Source organism: Malaclemys terrapin, chromosome 16 (genome assembly GCF_027887155.1).
Source record: "Malaclemys terrapin pileata isolate rMalTer1 chromosome 16, rMalTer1.hap1, whole genome shotgun sequence".
Lineage (NCBI taxonomy): Eukaryota > Metazoa > Chordata > Testudines > Emydidae > Malaclemys > Malaclemys terrapin.
Window position 1 is genome coordinate 10,599,626 of NC_071520.1, and position 21,193 is coordinate 10,620,818.

At 43.1% G+C, this 21,193-nt stretch overlaps 1 protein-coding gene across 1 annotated transcript in view; it reads right to left on the reverse strand.

Annotated features, from left to right (window-relative positions):
- Nucleotides 1-21,193, reverse strand: part of GCN1 (GCN1 activator of EIF2AK4) — a 58,157-nt gene that overhangs the window by 36,648 nt on the left and 316 nt on the right. Inside the window, exons 2-22 of the mRNA XM_054006338.1 lie at nt 17,906-18,008; nt 15,485-15,548; nt 14,700-14,831; nt 12,926-13,034; nt 12,086-12,184; nt 11,863-11,997; nt 11,285-11,353; nt 11,091-11,199; nt 10,585-10,659; nt 9,810-9,938; nt 9,531-9,581; nt 8,943-9,041; nt 8,136-8,309; nt 6,602-6,754; nt 5,554-5,646; nt 3,610-3,685; nt 3,273-3,432; nt 2,028-2,217; nt 1,770-1,894; nt 1,121-1,299; nt 852-945 (exon numbers count right to left, since the gene is read on the reverse strand). Coding sequence (XP_053862313.1) covers nt 852-945; nt 1,121-1,299; nt 1,770-1,894; nt 2,028-2,217; nt 3,273-3,432; nt 3,610-3,685; nt 5,554-5,646; nt 6,602-6,754; nt 8,136-8,309; nt 8,943-9,041; nt 9,531-9,581; nt 9,810-9,938; nt 10,585-10,659; nt 11,091-11,199; nt 11,285-11,353; nt 11,863-11,997; nt 12,086-12,184; nt 12,926-13,034; nt 14,700-14,831; nt 15,485-15,548; nt 17,906-18,008 — 2,418 coding nt within the window. The remainder of the gene's footprint in view (nt 1-851; nt 946-1,120; nt 1,300-1,769; nt 1,895-2,027; nt 2,218-3,272; nt 3,433-3,609; nt 3,686-5,553; nt 5,647-6,601; nt 6,755-8,135; nt 8,310-8,942; nt 9,042-9,530; nt 9,582-9,809; nt 9,939-10,584; nt 10,660-11,090; nt 11,200-11,284; nt 11,354-11,862; nt 11,998-12,085; nt 12,185-12,925; nt 13,035-14,699; nt 14,832-15,484; nt 15,549-17,905; nt 18,009-21,193) is intronic.

Here is a 21,193-nt window from a genome sequence, read left to right on the forward strand (position 1 = left end):
GCGGTGTGAGCTCTGGTCTTAGGTTGCATTTGGACTGGTTCTACGCTGATCTTTGCTGGAGATGTCCTCTCCCCACCTCAGCCCTGAGCTCAGCACTACCCGTTTTCACAAAGTCAGGCCAGATAGCTGCAAGAGGGCTCTGGAAGGCGGATATGTTAGCCCTAGAATGTTAAAGGCCCTTTTTCTTACAAGTTGAGAAGGGGTTACCTCGGGTCTTTTAGGGTCACCTGAATTGATTGATTATTGCTGGATGCTATTAAAGCCAACACATTTCAATCCATAAAGTGATCCTTATATGTACTGTGTACATCAGTCAGATTTGTAAAGGCACTCTCCCAGACATTAATATCACATGTAGACAGAACCGATACTCATCCTGTTCCTATGAGGGTTGGGCAGGTCATCGATCAAACATATGGCAACCTGTCCGAAAAGAGCCCTTTGATTAATCTGACATAATTCCTTCTACTCTGTTCTTTTCCCCATGAAGCATATTCTGTACATACTGAATGGATCTGCTAGTTGTTACCAAAACGCAAGGTCCTGTTAACGCCTACTGAGAACCTATTAATCGACTGTTATACAAGATGCATGAAATAAGAGATGAGGATAGAAGAGACCCTTGCACATGCACTATATACTGGTTGCATTGTAATCATGTTCACATCACTAAAACTGCACAGCATATGAATGCATTTAAATCAATTTTAACAGCTGGTATTTGGACACCAAAAATTTACATTTCTACCAATACCCACACCCACACACAACAGAGCCATGCAATGAAACAGATGAGCTAGGCTGGTCATTAAAACCTTCAGCTTTGGGTTGTCCTGCTACTATCGCCTCACCTCCTTCAGCTCCAGCTCAATGATCTGCTCCTTGAAGGAATAAGCCTTATTCTCCCTCTTCATGTTGGCCTTTTTCATGCTGTCTTGTTGTGCACTGAGAAAAAGGTATTTAGAGGAATCAGCGCAATGAAGCACACGGAGAAGGTTCCTGCTAAAAATCCAGGAACACCCATCTATGAGCAGCTGCTGAAGCCCTTTACCCTAAGACTGGAAGCCACTGGAAACTGACCTCCACATTCCAATTTACACAGGGAATTAAAAGCCTTTACCTCTGTATGATGGATTTATCAAACAGCTCCCCCTCTGGTGTCTGCATGATGGCAAACTCTTCTCGAGTCACATGGCGCAGAGCTGGGTTCTCCATAGAAGCTGAGATAGTGCTGATCAGCAGAGGGAGCACTCCGCGAGGTGAAAGTACAGAGAGCGATCCCACTGCATTCATGGACGACTGCCAAGAAAAAAAAAAAAAAAAAAAACACACTGTGGTCAGTAAAAAGCAACAGAGAGTCCTGTGGCACCTTTAAGACTAACAGATGTATTGGAGCATAAGCTTTCGTGGGTGAATGCCCACTTCGTCGGATGCATGTTCACTGAAACAGTCTCACCATCTTATTCACAAGACTATGTCCCTGCTGAGTTGGCTCAAACTGTTTTTCCCCTAGGCCATTTTCTCCGAGCAAAGAGCTCCTTGTCGAAGGTGCTCCTGACACCTCACCCAGGCCTAGAGCTCAGCCACTGCCCCATCATTTCCCTTGCAACCTCCTATGGAAAAGGTTTTTTCATTCCTGCACTCTTTCCCTCCCACCCATGGCAGAACAGGGCTCCCACCCTATGGGCCACTCTCCCTCTCTCATCACCTCCACCCTTTGCCACTGAGATGTCCTTGGAGATAGTTCAGGAAAAGCAAAAGCTAGTCACCTGGTTTATGGGTGACTGGGTGGTGATTCTGGGTAGAATTTTATCCAGCTGTTTGGTAATGAAGTCTTCGGGGTCTATCTTCATCTTGATAAGGAGGACTGGCCAAAGCCCAGACTGCACCTCCACTGGAAAGACGTTTATGGGAATACATAGGCATAATAAATACAGAGCAGGGACTGCTAAGAAATCTAAGCAACCCCCCAGGCAGCCCTCACCAACACCTAGTAGCCAGTAGGATGGTCTTGTCCCTTCACTCACCCAAGGAAGGATGATGGCTCACTAACAGCATCTCCAGTGCTAGATTTTCTGTCTCAGTACGGTCCACCTCCAGCCCTGCTACACCTGAGATCACACACAGTGTCTCCTGAAGCACACGAGGGGGTATGTATGTTTTCCCCAGCTCAGACAGCTCTCCAGTCTCTGTCACCAGAGCCTCAACGGGCAGCACCTGAACAGACAGAACTTGCAATTAACACATCAGAGCACATTTTTGAAGGCCTTGCCACTTCCCTCCACAGCACAAAAAAAACTGTATTGGAACAAACAATAAACTGCCTTAGATAATATTGCAAACCTGCAGACTATGGAAGAAAGAAGAGATAAAGGCTGGGGCTGTGGTTGAAGCACAGAACTAAGAACCATGTAAAGGGAAGAGAAACTCTGAGAAAGGAAGGTTATTCTGAACTCAACCAGTGGGGAAAGGCAGGATAAAATAAGTCACGCTCCTAGAGGATGGATTTGGGGACGTTCACTCTAACAAATACATCCAATCTGTATAATGGGTAATTCCCCGCAATGTCCTTACCAAAAAAACTTCTGCTAAGCTTCTTGGATCCATCTGACATTGGGAGGAAGTGCCTAAGTGACTTAGGAGCAGAAGTCTCACTGACAGTCATGTAGGTGCTTTTGCAAAACCCACCTATGGTGGTTGGATACTGCAAATCAATCTACTTTATAATTACACACAGTCACAGCCTAGCAAATAGTGTGTTTAATTTGGTCTCTTATTTTATTATTTTTTCATTTCTAAATAATTACCAATAAAATGTGCATATTATACATAATTTTTAAAGACAGCCTGAACAGTGCATCTGAACTATTAGCTAAGGGCAGCTACTAACCGGCACATCGAGAAAGGGAACAGAGTACTCTGGCCTTACAAAGGAGACAGAGAAAATAATAGGTAACTACTTAGACAAAAGAACACAGGCACATAGAAGCTGGAAGTCTTCCTCCCCAAACAGAGGCACAGGAGGGATGGTGAGGACAACTATGGTCACAAGGAAAGGTAAATGACCTGGACACCTGTACAGTTACTTATGGAAGTCTAGTAAGGAAGGAGTGGTGTTATGTGGGATCATTAACACAACAGCCTTTATAAAGCCAAAATTCTGGTTTTGACATCATGTTGTGCAGCAACATTAATAGCAAGGGAATTACAGGGGCTGAATCCGCATGACACCAGGAACTAGTGGCAAGGGAATAGACCTGGTGATCATTCACCTTATGAGACTTGAGAACTGTTTTCAGCTCCTCCAAGATCCCATAGGCCAACTTGTACCCTCCAAGTGAGGACAAGAGTTTCCTAACCGTCTTCTGGGCATGCCTACGAACATTCCAGTTCCGGCTCAACAGTACTGCAACAAGGGCTCGGTGGTACTGTCTGAAAACAGAGAGAAACAAGTTCAGCAAGGGAGCTAGTCAGGCAGAACATTCAGACATGTAGATATCAAAAAGTCCAGCCTCTCTGTGTAAAGTCCCAGGACCCCCGTCTCCACTGCCTGCATTAGTACTTTAGCAAGTTAACTGCATCCGATTAAAACAGACAATTTCTACGTACTGAACTTTATTTTCAGGGAGCCGATGCGCATGATCCAAGAGGAGGCGCTCTGTCAGCTGCAATACCGTGCACATGGCTGTAGAGAAACACAAGACATGTAAGACAAACAGTGTGAGGGTTTACTTGCTGTGGGTTTAAAGAGGCTGGATCTTAACCTATGAGCAGACAAAGAGAGCACAGGACACTTCAGAACAACATATCTGAAAAAACAATCCTTCCATAGCTGCCAAGACACATCCTCTACTGATCCTGTGTAAGAGGTAACAGTATCGCAAGCAACTAAGATTTTGTCCATACTGGAAGTACCAAATGTAACTGAACAGGACTCTTACTAGCAGGGTTCTAGTATGACTCCCCCGAGCAATGTGAGTGGGGACAATTTTTATCTGATAACAGGTTATAGAAACTGGGCTATAGACAAGACTGTGTACCCCGAGACATGATGGACCTAAATTCCGCAGCAATGCCCTAGTATCTGTGGCATTCTGGTGCAGCTTCATTCAAAAATGAGCATATAATACTATTGCTACAATAGGCTGTGCTACTTAATTTATGCCATTCTCGGATTCTCTGTTTCCGCATGCCCCTGGTTTTTGTCTCAACAACATATAGCTGCATGATAGATGATGCTGAGAGAAGCTGGAGGTTTTGGCATTTGGATAGGGGGAAGTGGGGATTTTTGGCAACCAGAAAGTCATCAGAAATGGTTTGGCATTGTTAGGCAACTTTGTTCGCTATTTCTGCTTACATAATCTGTAGTGAAACATTTCACAATTGGTCACTTACACGGTCAGCATTAGGCTCCAGAGTTGAAATGTAATTACAATTAACAGTGGCTGTTAAGTATCTGAGGGATATTATTTCAGGTTGTCTGCAGACTCAGGAGGATCTCTGTTCATGTTTCCAAAGTTTCCTTCACAACAGTGAGAGCAGGAAACTTCTTCTTTTAAATGAAAGCTCAGATTCTGAAGCATAATTCTATAGTAAAGGGTGGATTCTGCAGCAGCACAGAACACATGCGCCCTGGCTATCATCACATCTCTATAATACTGTTTTGCTATCATTGTCTTGGGGAAAAAATCCCTGTCCATACTAGTCAGGGAAACAACACTAGCACCTTGTTCGTGACAGCCATGTTCAAAGAGTTGTTGTGCGCATAGCTCTGCTCTTAACAGGAACAAGTACAGCACCTTTCAGCAATACTAATGTCATCAGGAGAAAAGGAGAACTCTGACTTCTGAACTGTGATCACAGTGAGTAAAGGAGAAATAATATTACTTCAAATTTAGAAAGATTTACATCTTCAAAGCTCTGCACAGATAAAAATCACTGAGAACTAATTAATCATCTCATTTTCAAATATTTTGATTGAAAAGGTCATGTTTTTCTGGACACGTTCTGTTAATTTTTCCTTTAAATCTTTTGAATTCATTTTAAACATGAGGGGACAAAATGGAGACAGCACTCACTATAATTCATAGCACAACAGATTTTCTGCCTCCCCCATTATTCCTCCTCCACAAATCTCTCTATTTCTCCCATTGATTTTCTTTCCCAACACACCATTACTTCTCCCCTTTTTCTCTTTCCTCCACCAGACCTCACTCTTTGGGTTTCTCTAGACTAAAACTTGTGATAATCTACTGACTATAGATGCTCCACAATTATGTGTGTCATGGAACAACATTTGTGAAGTGTCTAGATTGGCATTTAACAAGGTGTTTGATAACTCAAAGTAATCAACGAATTCATGTTAAAAGAGGATCATGAGCAGACTAGACAGGCCCTTTGAAAGAGCAATCTGTTCACTTTAGTCTGAAATCTGACCCGAGTGTCAGACAATATGGCTAATAAGCAGCAGCAGCTCTTGTAAAGTCCCAAATAATAGGATTAAACAGGAACTGGATGTGTATCAATGAACTCTGATCACATTTAACAACTCACCTTCCTCTGATGCAGACTGCAAGAACTTCTCAGAAGTGAATATTTGCTTTTTCTCATCCAGAATCAGCTGCCAGAAGCCACTCAGCTTGGACTCTGAGAGAGAGGGGGAGAGATTTTTCCATCAAGGTAATTCAAAATAAGCCAGGATTTACCATGCAATTATTTCTTTCATTGAAACATAGTTCAATCCTGTCTCTTAAATTGGGGTTCTTTACCTTCACTGCTCTTCAGGTACAAAGCTTCCACAACTTCCCGCTATCGCATTCAGACTGTATACCACCTACACACCCACCCACAGCCCTGTTACAAACAGCACTTTCTACTACAGACATTTACTTATGAACCAAGAGATTACAATAATTAGAAAGCCCCATTTACACCTGCATCTCTGACTCATCCAGACCTTCCTAGGACAAGTCTTCCAAGTGATCCAAACATTGAAGGGGAGGAGGGAACTTGCACGTCATGTTTGGTAAACAGGGAGCAAGCTGTAGAGAGGAGTTTTGCCCTAGCAGATACCGGAGTTTGGACAGTTCTTGGAAGGAGGCTTTGGTGGTGGAATTTAATTGGAAGCATACCACCTTTGCTAATCTAGTGGATGGTGGGGTCCCCAACTACTTCTTTAGAGGGTCATTTCCCAATTTTCCAATCTCACCACGCTCCAAAGAAAGAGAAAAAGTGTTGCAAAAGAAAAAGGACGTTCTTAATGCTGGTTTAATCAATGCCTCAGTCAATAATTATGGGAATTTAAGACCTAAGTGAAGATTTTCTGTAATAAGAGAGACCCCTAAAAAGGCGTGCTGCACCAACCTAAGGCACTGGAGTCTGAGATTTTCACTGGCACCGTAACAATTCTGCTTAGTCTCACTTACATGAGATCTGCCTGCACTTGCTCCACATGGGATAAATCTTACCATGGTTTATACTTTAACTGGCTTACAAACAGACAAGGATTCTCTATGAGGAAGCAACAGACCGACTAAGAATATGAGACTATCACAAATCCACTGTCAGTGTGCTGGTAACTTGTTCATTTGTGGGATCTTACCAGCTAGGGCATCAGCCAAAGACATCCTACAGATCAGCAAAGCAGAAGCAACGCCTTCCGTTACCATGGAAACCTGCGTACTTTGAGATGCAGACTTTTCCACTGTCTGGATAAGCATTGGTAATAAGTCCATTGCCTGTAATAATGTGTCACCTGAGGAAAAAGGAAGAGATAAGAGGCAAGAGAAGGTGGACTTTGTGGATCTACACTGAAAAATTCTAACAGCTCTTCTGTTGTCATGAATCCAGTTATGGAAATGAACTACAGAGACCATTCAGAAGGGTCTACATCTCCAGAACAATCTGCCAAAAGGACTCTAGTTCCTTACATCACCACTGTAATTAAATTTTAACCCACAGCAAACAGAGGCACTTTCCCAATCCTCCCTCCTCAGTAACATGCTGCCTTCTCTCTGAATTTCTGTTCAGAATGAAAGAAGATTCCAATCCAGTGCTACACAATTACTCATCCACTCAACTTCCACCCAGTTTCCTTGCATTTGACAGAGAATGTTTCCTGAACAGAGTACATTTTCTGAAACAAGGCAAAGCAGACTTCATTGGAAGGTCTGTGAGCACCTCTCTGATCTCAAATAATCAAAAGTCAAATGATTCTACCTTTGGCTTTCAAATTTAAATATCCTTAAAATTAGAATTCAAAACTACCTTTTTTACATTTCCAACACAAAATACCATAAACAAAAAGAAATATTTCCAAATATGTAACATCACCAAATTTCAAAGTCAGTCAAGAAAGAGTATTTTAACCATAAAAAAATCCAAGAATTAGACCAAATATCTTTATATTCTTCATATTTATCAATTGCTTGGGAAAAAAATTCTCAAGGTTTGCCAGGTAGGTCAAACCAATGGCACAATCAGCAAGACGAATGGGTAATTTCCATTTTTGTAATACCGATGCCTTGATCCCTGATCCCATGAGCAGCTGCACACAAGCAGACCCATGCACCCCGATGAAGCCCCAACAACCTCAGGGGTCTGGCTACAAAGGTCTCAATGCAGGATCCTGGCCCTCACCACTAATTTAGTTCTCAAAGTATTTGCTTCTGCCCTCATAACAATAGACAGATTCCTGGTAGACAGAAATGCAGCGTTCACTTAGAAAGTCCAAATTCAGTCACTCACAATGAGAAAATGAAGGCAGTTCCACAGTACCTGTGTAATATTTGCATTAACTGTTCAGCCACACCAACACTGATCATCTCTTTGGTTTATACAGTCTCAGTAAAGTGGATTTATTTAAACGTTTATTATATATTTTATTTAGACTACAGAGCCTGTTACTCTACAGTATGGGGATCAAAGTTTGGGTCCACAATGATGAGAACCAGTAGAAGCAATTCTCAAAGGAGTACCAAAAGTTTGGGGTTTCTGAAGACCTTTACTTCAGAAACAATTTGGCACACAAAATCTATCTATATCCCTGCAATGATCAGTTTACACCTAGAAGCATGAGATTCAATTACCCTTCTGTTACCCTGCATAACTGTAGGAGTTATGATCATAAAGTTTACCTTTGAAAGAGGCTAGCATGCATTGCAGGTAGGCATGTCTCACAGTTGAAGTAGAGGTTTTAAGGCTGAAGGCTTTCTTTAACCACTCTACAAGCTTCTTGGGAACTTCTGTGGTGAACCGATTACACCAAAGAGCAAGGACAGAGACAGCATGTACCAAAGTGCCTTCGTGGACTGGGAAGAAACGCAGAGAAAGTCAGCACAGCTATCTCAAACCCATGAACCCATTGAGAAGGTAGCAGGTAAGCAGGAAGATGCTGAGGAGTGATGGAAAGGACATCCATCACTACACTTCAAACTGAACTTACATAGCATATTCTCTCTACAAGGCTGCTTTATCACTATAGAATGAGGGTCTACACCAGCAGTTCTCAAACTGTGGGTTAGGACTCTGTTTTAATGGGGTCACCAGGGCTGGCATTAGACTTGCTGGGGCCCGAGGCCAAAGCCAAAGCCCGAGCCCCACCACCCGGGGCCAAAGCCAAAGCCCAAGCCCAAGGGTTACAGGCCTCCCCACCTGGGGCAGAAGCCCTTGAGCTTTGGCTTTGGACCCCCCCACCAGGGCAGTGGGGCCCAGGTGGGCGAGCTCAGGCTTCAGTCCCCGCCCCTGGGGTCGTGTAATGATTTTTGTTATCGGAAGGGGGTTGTGGTGCAATGAAGTTTGAGAACCCCTAGTGTACACAAAGGATCCCGTAACTCAATAGCTGTGTATGAGTTATCTTCAGCAAAATATGCTCTGCACCAAAATCCTACTCCGGCTTGAATGAAGCTGGGCAGGATTCAGAACAAAGAAAACTGTGTCCTCACCTTCTTGTTGCAGGAAAGGGATGAAAAGTTCAGCCATGGTTCCACTCAGATCTTGACTTGAAGATCCAGAAACCACATGATGACTAAAACTACCAATTCCTAAAATGACAAAACACTCCCTGGTTGGTGCCCTACTACAAGAGTTACTGCAAACCAAACAATGTAGGCTACAACCGACACCTCATAGCTCAGTCCCATTCATCCCTGCCTGTCCAAATTTCTCTCCATCGCTGCACCAGTTCTGGATTTAGCCATCCTGCAGCTACAGAACCTGGTGGACCTCTCTCTAAATTTCAATCATTGCTGCAACCACCTAATCCTCCTCCTTTGGCTACACATTTTAAAGCTTTCTGAATTTCCACTGGTCTCTAATGGCCACCAACAGCCATCAACCTACTTAAAGAGCAGAAGGCCATTAGCCTGCAGGCAATAATATGTACTGTCACCCAAGACCTTCCAGCCATGGCTGGTTAAGAATTACTGGGCTGGGAGCACTCAGCCCAGACACTGACACCTCAAATACTCATCTTTCCGCTAAATCTGTTCCACTGTAGAATAAACCTCTCTACTTTCTGCCAGTAGCCTTACCTGAAAGGACACTTATCTTCTGAGCCACAACCGTCAGTTTCCCCTCAGAACCTGAGAACAAAAAACACGGTGGTGAGAGAGTTGGTAGCAAGCAATCTAACTGGGGCATTTATTAAATCCATGAGAGAGACAGACTATTTTTACCAGAAAACTGTTCAGCCTTCCATCTGATCCAGACCATGCTGGCTCTATTCAACTTTTACAGCCGACATACAATATGGAACACTCCTCAAAGCTAGCAAACTTCAGCTGATCTGCCCTGACTCAGAAGTTACTTACCCCCCAGAATAGCAAACAGGTGTCTCCCCAGTGACTCCACAGCCGATGGATCACTGCATTGTCGAGCCAGATTCTTTAATGCCACCACTGCCTCATCCATCAGCTGTGGACTGTTGGATTTCAGTTGACCTAAAAATGAAATGTGCAAGCTACGAGTTACTCAAGAGCTATGCAGATTTCCTCCACAGGGTGTGAAGTTATCTTTGTGCAATCCATGCGGCCTGCCTTAGCTTCTGGCCAAGTGAGAATTTCCTCCCTTCCATCTTGGCAGGGCATATAATCAGTATTGTTACTATTAATGCCGCAGTTCTACAGCATTTTACAGACATTAACAAATTTACACTCCACTCCTCTTTGAGATTGGAATGATACTTCACTATTTTACCGATGGAGATACTGAGGCACATGGAATTAAGTGCATTGCCCAGCATCACAAAGCTAGTCTGTAGCAAGGCTGGAAACAGAAGCCAAGACTCTTAATTCCCTGTTCCATGCCTTACCCAAAAGCAGCCGTCCTCCTGGTACTAAACCACTTTGCACAACAGGCTTCAGGCAGCCACAAGATTGCTAGAACTGAAACCCCAATTCTTTTCAGAAGTTTAATGTGCAATATTTCAATTCCGTATCACAGTATCGCCTCCCGCCCACGACAAGGACATCTTCATAGTCAAGAATGGCACTAACAATATGGCAATCATAAACACACAGGCACAGTCAGAGTTGTAGGGAGTCCTGCTAAGAATCTGTCAACCCATCCAGAGGTCATGGCACTTACTGGCCAGTCCCTTCACGATGTCCAGAGCATACTGGCTGAGATCAAGGGTCACGGATGCTAGCAAGCAGGAGATTGCTGGGGACAGAAAAGAAGTTATGGTATTAAACAACAACTGGCTTTTATCCTGGCAGTAACCTCACACAGTCCAAGCTCTCAGAGACCATTAGAGAGGAGTTGTTGCCATAAGAAGTGGAAAGAAAACCACAGAAACTGCCTCCCATGGACAAATTTAGTCAGAATTATTCTACACATTCAGCTCTGAAAGTCTGTTCCCCACAAGCAGTAGATACCACATACCTAGCCACTTGGGATCACATCACCAGTGTGACCCCTCCACATCCACCCTGTAGGAGCCAGCCAGCCTGCCCCCTTGCTCTGCTCACAGGCAAAGAGTCTGCCTGAGCACAGTCCAATGGGTGGCATTCTCTTATTACCCACACCAATTCCTGAACTCCAAGGAACAACCCTTCATGTCCCCACCCCATGTTGCTTTAGAGAAGACTCACTTTCAATCACGTTCTCAGGGCTCCGCAGTAGGGATTTCTGCAGAGTTGGTAGGACCAGGTCCTTGAATTCAGAGTGAGTCACATATCGGAGAAGGGGGGCACAGTTATCCTGCAGAGAGAACACGGTCAGGCACCCAACACAGCAGCAAACATTATACATGGGACAAAAGTAAAAACAGTGCCATGTGTCTCACCAGCAAGTGCTTCTGAGGTTTTGTCTTACTCATCACGATGGTCTTCATGTAGAAATCCAGAAGGGCACTCTGAACAACCAGAACATCTGTTACAGTCATGTCACAACCTGCTCACACTCCCCGAATGCCAGCAGGGAGCCAAAGATCATGCCCCGTCTTGTTTCCCCCCAAAACACTAAGCCCCATTCAAGCTGAATTTCAGTTCTCTTACCTCTCCCCCACACACAGCTCCACTAGGAAGCATGGTTCTTTGCCCTATCTGCCAGCCTGAACATAAAAAACCTACAGAGAGCTAAGTGCTCAGCTCCATTCCTGAAATGGGGATATAGAGATAGGGAAAGCAGGTGTCTTGGCCATCTCCCTAAAAGCAAGAGATACACTGAAGAGCTGGGTGTGCCAACAGTCTCCCTACGCACAACTCAGATCAGGATACCTGAGCTTTAATCAGATCAATCTCGCTTTACTATCAGACTGACAGATGTAAAGCACCAGCCTTGCTGTAACATTTCTACCCCTTCCCAATGGAAAATCATTCTGATTATTATGGAGGAGAAAGAGGAGCCAGTGTTCTTATTTACCTTGTGTCTGTTAATAACATCCATCTCTTTCTGGCTTGTGCAGAATTGCACCAGAAACCCCAGCATTGCAGCATAGCTCTGGTTTGGTTCTAGACTGAGAATGACAGACAGGTACTGATCCACCAGCCCTGGGTTCTGTTGAGAAGAACCATAAGATACATTAACTCAAGTGACACTAGAAAAGTCAGTGAATTAGGTCACACTGTGTCAAACCATATGTCACCTCTTTCCAGAGCCTGTTCAATTTCTTCACAGCTCCAGCCACTGCATGCTTGTGAGAACCTCCCAGAACTTCTAACAGAAGCAAACACTGGACTTCCACCTGCCAAGAGAAATAGGAAAAGACACATTCACACACTTAACACTTGAGAAATAGAAATAGATAACGTTCACTCTAACTCTGAGTAAGGCTTCTAGGATCTTCATCAGCAACTTCCTCACCACAAATGACTTTAAACAGGATTTCAAATAAATGTTCCTGTGAGCACTGTAAAGAGAACAGCAGTTTCACATCTCCAATTGGTACTGTGTTCCAAGATGGCAGGAATAAGGTCCACAGGACAGACCAACCAATCGAGAGAAAAAGTGAAAAGCTTCTTAACACCATCCCAAATGTGATATAATTGGCAACCTGCTTAGGAGACACCCAAGATGAGACCAGCACAGGATACTGCAGGGTTGGGGTTCAGCTGCATTACTAACAGATCTGGGGGGGTATCCAAGACGAGAACAACAATTTTGTTGCAGTTCCAGACAGAAGTGTACAGAGCAAGTTTGCCTGGCTCTAGCCAAGGCTATTAATCTCAATACCTCCTGCCTCTTTTACCAGAATAAGGGAGACCAAAAACTATACAAAGTGTATAGGGTAAACAAAGGGAAGAGAAAGGCCCTATGAAGGTGGGTTTTAATGTAACACCAGCTGTTACAATCACCACTACCAAGCCCACAGTCACATTCAGGATTCTTCATTGCCACATTAGTCTGGAAATACACAGCAATACTTCAAAGCCTCTTCCTTATCCCTGAGAGGCAAGATACCTTTCCAGAGCACAAAGGTACCTACCAGCTTTTTCCATGTTTCTCCTTCTCTCTTGTCACGTGTTGGGAAGACTATGCGCACAAGCAAACAAATCCAGGAGAGAGCCAGCGAAGCTGCAGATCCACTGCTCTTACTGTCACAGAACGGGGAAAAGGGAGTGAGTCTATAGCTCCAGAGATATTGCTCAGCCGCCTTAACCCAGGACACACCCATTATTATGCCCCAACTGGAATCTGTCACCTTGTTAGTGAAGCATCTTTACTAGAGAAAAACAGCTGACGTCTCAGGTTTTAAATCAATTCTCAGCACCACTAATTAGCACATTTTAAACATTCAGAATCCTCTGAACAACACATCAAAAGGCCAACCCTTGCCTTCTGGGGATGTCAAACCACAATATGAGAAAAATCCCTAAGATCTGTGGAGATCCCTAAGGCCAGTAGAGAAGGGAGAGGCAAACATTTTGCAAGTTGAATCCCTGGGCTGCAAGTAACCCAGTTCTCTCATCAGTTGCTCTCTTCTACAGGCTGACTGGACTGCATGGTCTCAGATTTCTGAATGACTATTCACTTATCATTCACCCTCAGCCACTTTGGCACAACACACTTATTTCTGATTTGTGCCAGATCTATTTTCTATCTCTGTTGTAATCCTCAGCTCTCTCCCAAGGTGATGGCAGAAGATGGATCTTTCACATGCCTGTCAGAGCTCTAATAATCATACCCCCATTTGACCTCTCTCTCCTTCAAGGTACAATGTCATAGCCAACATCCTTACAGACAATAACAGGATCAGAGTCCCTTAAAAACCAGCTGCTACCAGACAGTAACTAGAGGAGTAAATACTACATTGCATGGATAAATCGAGATTGGACATTTTTTCTAAGAGACATACTCTAATTCAAATCCCTAGTTACTGGGCTTGATGCGGAAATCACCGGGTAAAGTGCTGTGGTCTGTGTTATGCTGGAGGTCATGCTCAATCATAATGGTCATTTCTGGCCTTCTGGACCCATTCCCTAACTGGGATCTCTGGTTGCTACTGTATTACAACAGCAATAAAGTGTTTTAGAAATGAATCTCAAGAACACACCACAGCAGGGGTAACCAATTATTTTTTTTCAAGGTCCAAATTTCTTGGTCAAGGTCCAGACTCCAGAGAAAAATAATACAAAACCAATAACAATACTGGTAATAATAAGTAAATAAAAAGATGTCGCCGTCTGTTGTAAAGCATCTGGTGGTCTGGATTTGGCCCACGGTCCACCTATTGACTACCCCTGCACCAGAGAATCAACCCAAAGCAGATTAAAGCACCAAAGCTAATAATGTCTTGAAATTAAACAGCTGAACAAGTGTTCCTTTCCTGGTCATTCCTTGATAAAGTAGCTTAAAAGAAGACATCCTGTATTTGAAGACTACTGAAAGGAAACTGTAATCCAGCCCAACTCTGCTATCTGAATTTCACTAGAAGTAAGCCTCTCCCTTCCCAATGGGCATTCAGTGTGCTAGGTCTGCATAAAGAAGTACTAGCTGCAGTACTCTCCAATCAGAGTCAAAACAGGCTTCAGCAGAAGTTTCTGAGTCACCCTCTTGGAAATGATGTTGCTTTTATGGCAAGATGGTTGACGTGGTCAATGAGAATAAAATACGATCCATCAATTTTCCCTAATTCTGCTTGGAAAAGTAAGAGTTACCCCCCTCTCAGTGGTAAAGCTTCCATTCTGGATGCAAGAGGCTGACTGGCAGGATTTCACGACATGGTTTCATGCACAGCAATGGGAATAGTCAGCCCTCACCTTGGAACTCCAGCCTTGCCACTGATTCCTGAAGACTGCAGGGATTGCAGAAGGTTCTTTGCTGTTGCTTCTGGCTGGGACTCTGCAAGCTGTTGGAGAGCTGACTGCAGGGCTCTGCGGGATGCTGCATCTCTATAGGGAAAAGGAAACATTTTCTGTAACTGTTACAAATCTTGTCAGTGTTTCAGATATTAAATTCTAGATTCCACACAGAGGGTTCTGCCTCCTCTTACCATCAGTCTGGCCAACAGCCATTATCTCTTTACCATTCCAACAGGTGAAGAAGGGTCTACATCATCTAAACTCATGGCAGAATGACCCATTCCCTACCTCAACAGACAGTCTGACCTGACCAGAGGACCACCACAACAATTCTCATCCCATGACACAAGATTAACAATTCATTCTGGCAGGCCCAAAGGGGGATTTCAACCATTTCTTTACTACAGCCCACAGTTTAAATCGAACCCAAAATTGCTCAGTTACAGCCCGATCCTGCATGGAAGCTCATGGAAGGATCATGGAGCTCTGCAAGGGCAAAGGGATGCACTCATGCACAGTGATTTGCAGGATCAAAATCTTAATTTGTTTTTAATTTGAAAAGATGAATTTTTATTATTTGGTGTTGTAAAACTTGTTTTTCTACAGATTCTAAATGTTGGGCCTACCTTACTGGACAGCACTCTTATGACAAATCTCGCTATATACTACACACTCCACATCAACACTATTTCCATATGGAAGATACTACAGTCAAGTTCAACTTCCCAGCCCCACATACTCACCTGTAACGATGCAGGGTGAGGCAGAATAGTTTGCAAAGGCCTTTAACCGCACTCTCTGGCAGATCTGCAAGAAATTGGATTCCAAAGCGTTTATCTGGGAATCATCAATAAGGCCCCAATCCCACAAACATGCACATGCTTCCTTTTACTACTGTGAGTAGCCCCACTGATTCCAGTGAAACTATTCATGGCAGTGAAGTTACGCATGAGTGTAACTGTTTGAAGGATCAGGGCCCAAGGCTGATTGACTGTCATGACAAAAAAAATGGGGATCAGAATTTCAATTTTTAGAAGTTGGGAAAAAATCAGAGCACATAATACTTTAATATTAAATTGTATGTCATCAGAGATTATGAGAAAAGTCAAATAAATATCTTATTTTTAAAAAAAAAACTCATTTTTAATCATTAAATGCATTTTAAATTATTTAAGAGCATTTGAAAATCCCATACTCTGCTACTCTGGACAGATATAAAGCTACATTTGCACTAATGATTCATGGAGGTGTCTTATTTAGTAAAAGACTAGCCAGGGTGATAAAGAGCATGATTTTATACAAAAAACCCTAAAAGCCATGGCTGTGACATACAACCTTGGGACCTGATCTAGAGTCCATAGACACAAAGGAAGTCTTTCCATCAACTTCAATGAGCTTTGGATCAGGTCCTTAATCATTTGTAGAGAGCAAGTTAAAAATTCTAGGCTTGCTTTGTAATCAAGAAGCATAATAGAAGATCTAGCCTCCTACATGAAATATGGTAACACTAGTTTGAGTGAAACCAACTGGACATCAGCATCAAACAGGGCTCCCTCCTCTTCTCAGTGTCCACAAATATTTTATGAGTATCTGCTGAAGGATTTAACCTTTATATTTTCATTCCTCCTCTTTTCTTATGTCTACGCTGAACAAGATACTCAAATTGCTGCTGCATGTTTCCTCATCACCCTCTTAGTTACCTTTTTCCAAATGTAGAGACTAAATTTTCACTATGGTCAGACTCAGTGGGGCAGAGTTATGCCACAGGATAGACCCAGATGAGTAATCAGCTATCGGTTGCTTGCTCTTAGATCAGGAGCATTTTGGAAGTGATTTATTCACCTTTCAGAAGAGGTATGCTATCATGCCCAGTAATACTATCATCACATTTACAGAACACCTTTCACCTTGAAGGATCCCAATGAACTTCATGTAAAAAGGAAACATTTCAGTCAACACTGAAAAACAGCCACCTCTGGGGTGGTTCACAGCAGCTGTTTAAAAGTACACAACACCACCACACAACATGTTAAAACAAAGTGGAAAAACTAAATTTAAATCACTCCTGCAATTTCATCTAAGCAAAAGGTAAATTTTTGTGAGATCAAATACAAAGACACCTCTACAATGGGAATATGTAATAAGCAGGAATCCCACTTTACATCTTCACTTCTCATCCGAGATGCCTGTTTTAGGCTTTGCTGGAGCCCGAGGCATAATTAACAGTGCGAACCAAAGGCTATGAACCAGAGTAGCCTGGCCTTGGCAAAATAGCAGCACACCAAGTAAGCACATTCCTGACCTGAGAGGATGGTACAGTGTTCTCAAGTAATGGAGTAAACACATTCCTAGGAGATGGTACAGGAACACACAGGCCTCTCGTAAGAGAAGGATGAGATGACAAGATAACAGTTGGGGATGTTTTGTTTGAACTAGCAGGCACAAGGTACAGGGCAGTAACGAAAAACATATGGAGTGTAATATGTAACTTGTTTGTAGCGATGTATAAAAGGGGAAGGCATAGGAGGGGCAACTTTGTACTTGCCGAGGGGACTGCATCCTGGTGTGCTGAGTGGCTGCCTTGTGGTAGGCATACATGTGTTAATGTACCTCTAGCTCCTATGTGAATACTGTGCTTTGTCAGCAATAAACCTGGCCAAGCGCCTTTGCCACTGAACAGAGCCTGTGGTCTTTCCTTATGAGTAACATCGAGGTCTGCTGGTGTTTAGAACTGTTTAAGAGGAGGAGAGGGGCAGAACAGAAAAATGGGGCAAAATCTCCAGGACCAGCAAGCCATCCTAAAGGAGACATGAACCTCAGTACTTGTGTATACATACAGACAGACACAGACAAATAATTGTTAGAATTGCTTATAAGGGAAAGCACCTACTCCAATGCCTCCAGCCCTACGGCCTCAAAAAAGGGCCACAGATTTCAGTCTTTTAAAATGAAGTACACTGCAGGGGTTCCCAAACTGTGGTAAATGGACCACTGATGGTACATGAGCTTGATGTTTCATCCATTCACTCCACAATTTTTTCAGACGGTGGTATATGAACCAATCAAGTTTGGGAGCCACTGCTTTAGTATATGCCTAAACCCATTCCACACTCTCTGTGAAAGAAATAGCATACAAATGCTTTAAATAGATGAAATACAAGTACCTTGCCCAGTGACACATCTTCCCAGTTCATTAAGTATCTCTCTTCGCTCCTTCACACTGGCTGTGGTCACTTTTACAGCAAACCTCTTCAGTGTATCAGAAACCTAAAACAACCATTCACACAAAAAAAAGTTGTCACCATCAACATATGGACTGGACTGCACAACCAGAACAAACAGAAGCACCAGGAAGGGAGAATGTGCCCTTTTGCAGACAGCCAACTCCTCTTACTAACTGACCGGTGTGGTTAGACACAGTCATCCAAACCACCATGGTACCAGGCAAATCAACAACTCCTGCCTGTATCCATGAAAAGAAAGAATTATCAGTGTCTCATACAAGGTGAAGCTCCTCTACTTGTTTGATAATTCAAAATCTCTTTCATATATACAGTAGGATGACCTTTCTCTGATTTTCAACCTGCTTATGTGGTACTGCATCCTCACTCAGTAATATACAGTACCATTAGACTCCAATTACCCTTTTATAAAGTGGACAGACTATATTTACAATGCAATGTGTCTCATGTGAATCACTTAAGGAACCAGTAAAATCAATTGCCTAGTACATGTGACCTTTAAAGGTTGAAAAATTTGCACCAGAATAGAATGCAGATCTTTTGCTTTCCAGTGGTGCACTTTAGCCCCTAGACCGCACTCACTCACTCATTTAAGGGGAGCTTCCACCACGAGAGTCTATGCTGCAGGCTTAATTTCATATATTGAGTGTTTCACTTATGACTTCGTACTGAAATTATGTAAGAGGAACAACAAGTGAAAGGTTTCTCATTGTACCTTAACAGACACCTGTCACATGTTCATGGAGTTTGTGTGGGTTCGTCTCCTTTTAAACTGAAATGTCTATCAGGTTTAAAAAGTCACATCCTATTTATAAAAAACTCTTTCCTATGTTACCACACAAGTGGAGATTAGATTGTTAATTTTTTTGTTTCAGTATTTAATTTTCACCATTTATACTGTCTGTTTACTTTTTACACCTAACCCAGCTTCAGAAGTTGAACTAGAGAACTCAATTTCACTTTGGTGTATAATCAGTTTCACTTTTCAGTTTTCATGCACTAGCACCATGTTGTGATGTCTGGACTGAAAACACTGCAGGAGAATGTTTAAATCCCAATCCCAGTAATAACCTGTTGCCTTAATTTTTAAATGTATTAGAACATTTAATATTAAAGTTTTGTAAGATATGTATGAACAAAAATTTGTTTCAGGCTGACAGCAGGGCTTGGCACATCTGGTGGTAAGTAACAATTGATGTAGTGTCAATTTCCTGCATCTGCAGACAGCCTGAGACAGTAGATGCATGAGAACCACCTAAATATAAAATCCCAACCCCAGCACGCAGTCCTCAGATGCTTCATGTACAATACTCCAGCTTCAAAGCTGGAATAGCCTCCATACTGCCTGCATCTCATCGCCACAACATCGGTTATATTGGGGCACACAGGGAGCCCAATTGAACTGTGCCCTGCACTCCAAGGAACACATACATCCCCTCCATGGACTCCCCAAATCCTGATCCATCTCCTCCAAAGCAGAACTCCACTGGTTTTGTAATAAAAGGTCCCTTCATATGCATGGAAACGGCAGGATTTGCTCTTAAGTATGAACTGCCTCCATTGATCTCAATGAAGCTTTTGTCTGTGTGCATGAGACCCCTCAAAATTGCTAACTGGAATTTCCAGGCAATTCCTACCTCTCCTTTCCTCCAACTCAGCCATCCTAATCCCTGTGCTTCTCTCCAAGGATGGGCAAAAGGTAGGGTAAATCTGGCTAGCAACCTGCAGAATTTGTCGAGAGATGGTAGTCATCAATATTAACTGTTTGTCAGCCTACCAGTTAAGGTACGAACATGTGAGAAATTGTTTTTTAAAAAAACTTTCCATTGTTAAAGACAAACCCAAGATGTCTAGTAAGTACTGATGGACCATATATAGGTATGACAGCCATTTACAATGAATTCACCTCAGTTTTCAGACACTTGGGATAATTTTAAATCTGCATTATAATCCAGTGGTTCCCAATTGATCCACTAATTTACGGAATGGGCAGTTTTTACCATTCATGCAACTTCAGTGATGAGGAGTCATTGTGCAAAGGTCTCATGCACCACTGCTTATTCTTTTTATTAAGATTTATATAGACATACCTGTGTTAGTAAATTATACAAGAGAAAAGTTCCATGAAAACGTGAAGTCTAAACATATACATATCAAGCCAGATAAGACCGGACTTTGGAGGGGCTCTCTGAAGCAACCCCCACAAAATAGTGGAAAGTGCATCACCCCAAGCATAAAGAGAAAAGAGGAAAATATTGTAACAAATCAGCTCAGAACTGTATGGCTGTCACTCTTCTGCACATCACAACTATTTATAATTTCACTGCAATATGAGGGACAGAACTCACTCTCCTACTCCTAAAGCCTAAGCCCATACCACTTGATAAATCTTCATCAGCTGTTAGACATAATAGGATCTGACACACCGTGGAGCAGTTCCGATTCCACCTAAAAATAGCTGAGCATGCAAGTTTTATTGCAATATCCTATGTGGTTAAATTGGAATACATTTTTATTATGTACATAATTGTTTTCAGTGAATTAAGGACAGCCTTTTTTGCCATTAAATGGACATTTACTGAATTTTTTTAAACCTAGTCATATTCCAAGTAGCACTCAAGATCAGAGAAACTGGAAATCTAAAGAAAATATTTATCAATATTTTTCACTTTATACTTTTGATAGGTCTTTCCATATAGTCAGTTTCACTGGTTCCCTTACAGAAGCCGTCAATTTCCTCTATTGTTTGTGTGAAGGTTTTAGAGGGCAACAAAAAGATTTGTTTAAAAGATACAACAACGTGACTGTAGAACCACAAAAACTGACAGAGGGTCTCCGTGGCTGGGATGGTGCCCAGTGCTGGTTGTTTTTTCTGGAAACTGAGTAAGTTTCAACTTGATAAGGACCTTTTTAACACGGATGTTAAACGCTGGGCCAGCCCCGACCTTTGCCTGAGCCTGGCCCAGCAGGACAGACAGGCTCATCCCGCCGGCTCGGAGGCTCAGACAGCTCCCGTCCCCCACACACAGACGACGCGACAGTCACGCTCTACAAACGCCTCCCGTCCCGACCCATCCCCCGCGCAGGGCGAGGCGCCGCGGCTGCTCCGACCCCCTGCGCGGCCAGGCCGGACTCCGCGGCAGGGCCGGGCTCGCACCACCACACGAGGCTGCCTGGGGCAGGCGAGCTTGGCGCGGGCGCAGTCGGCCT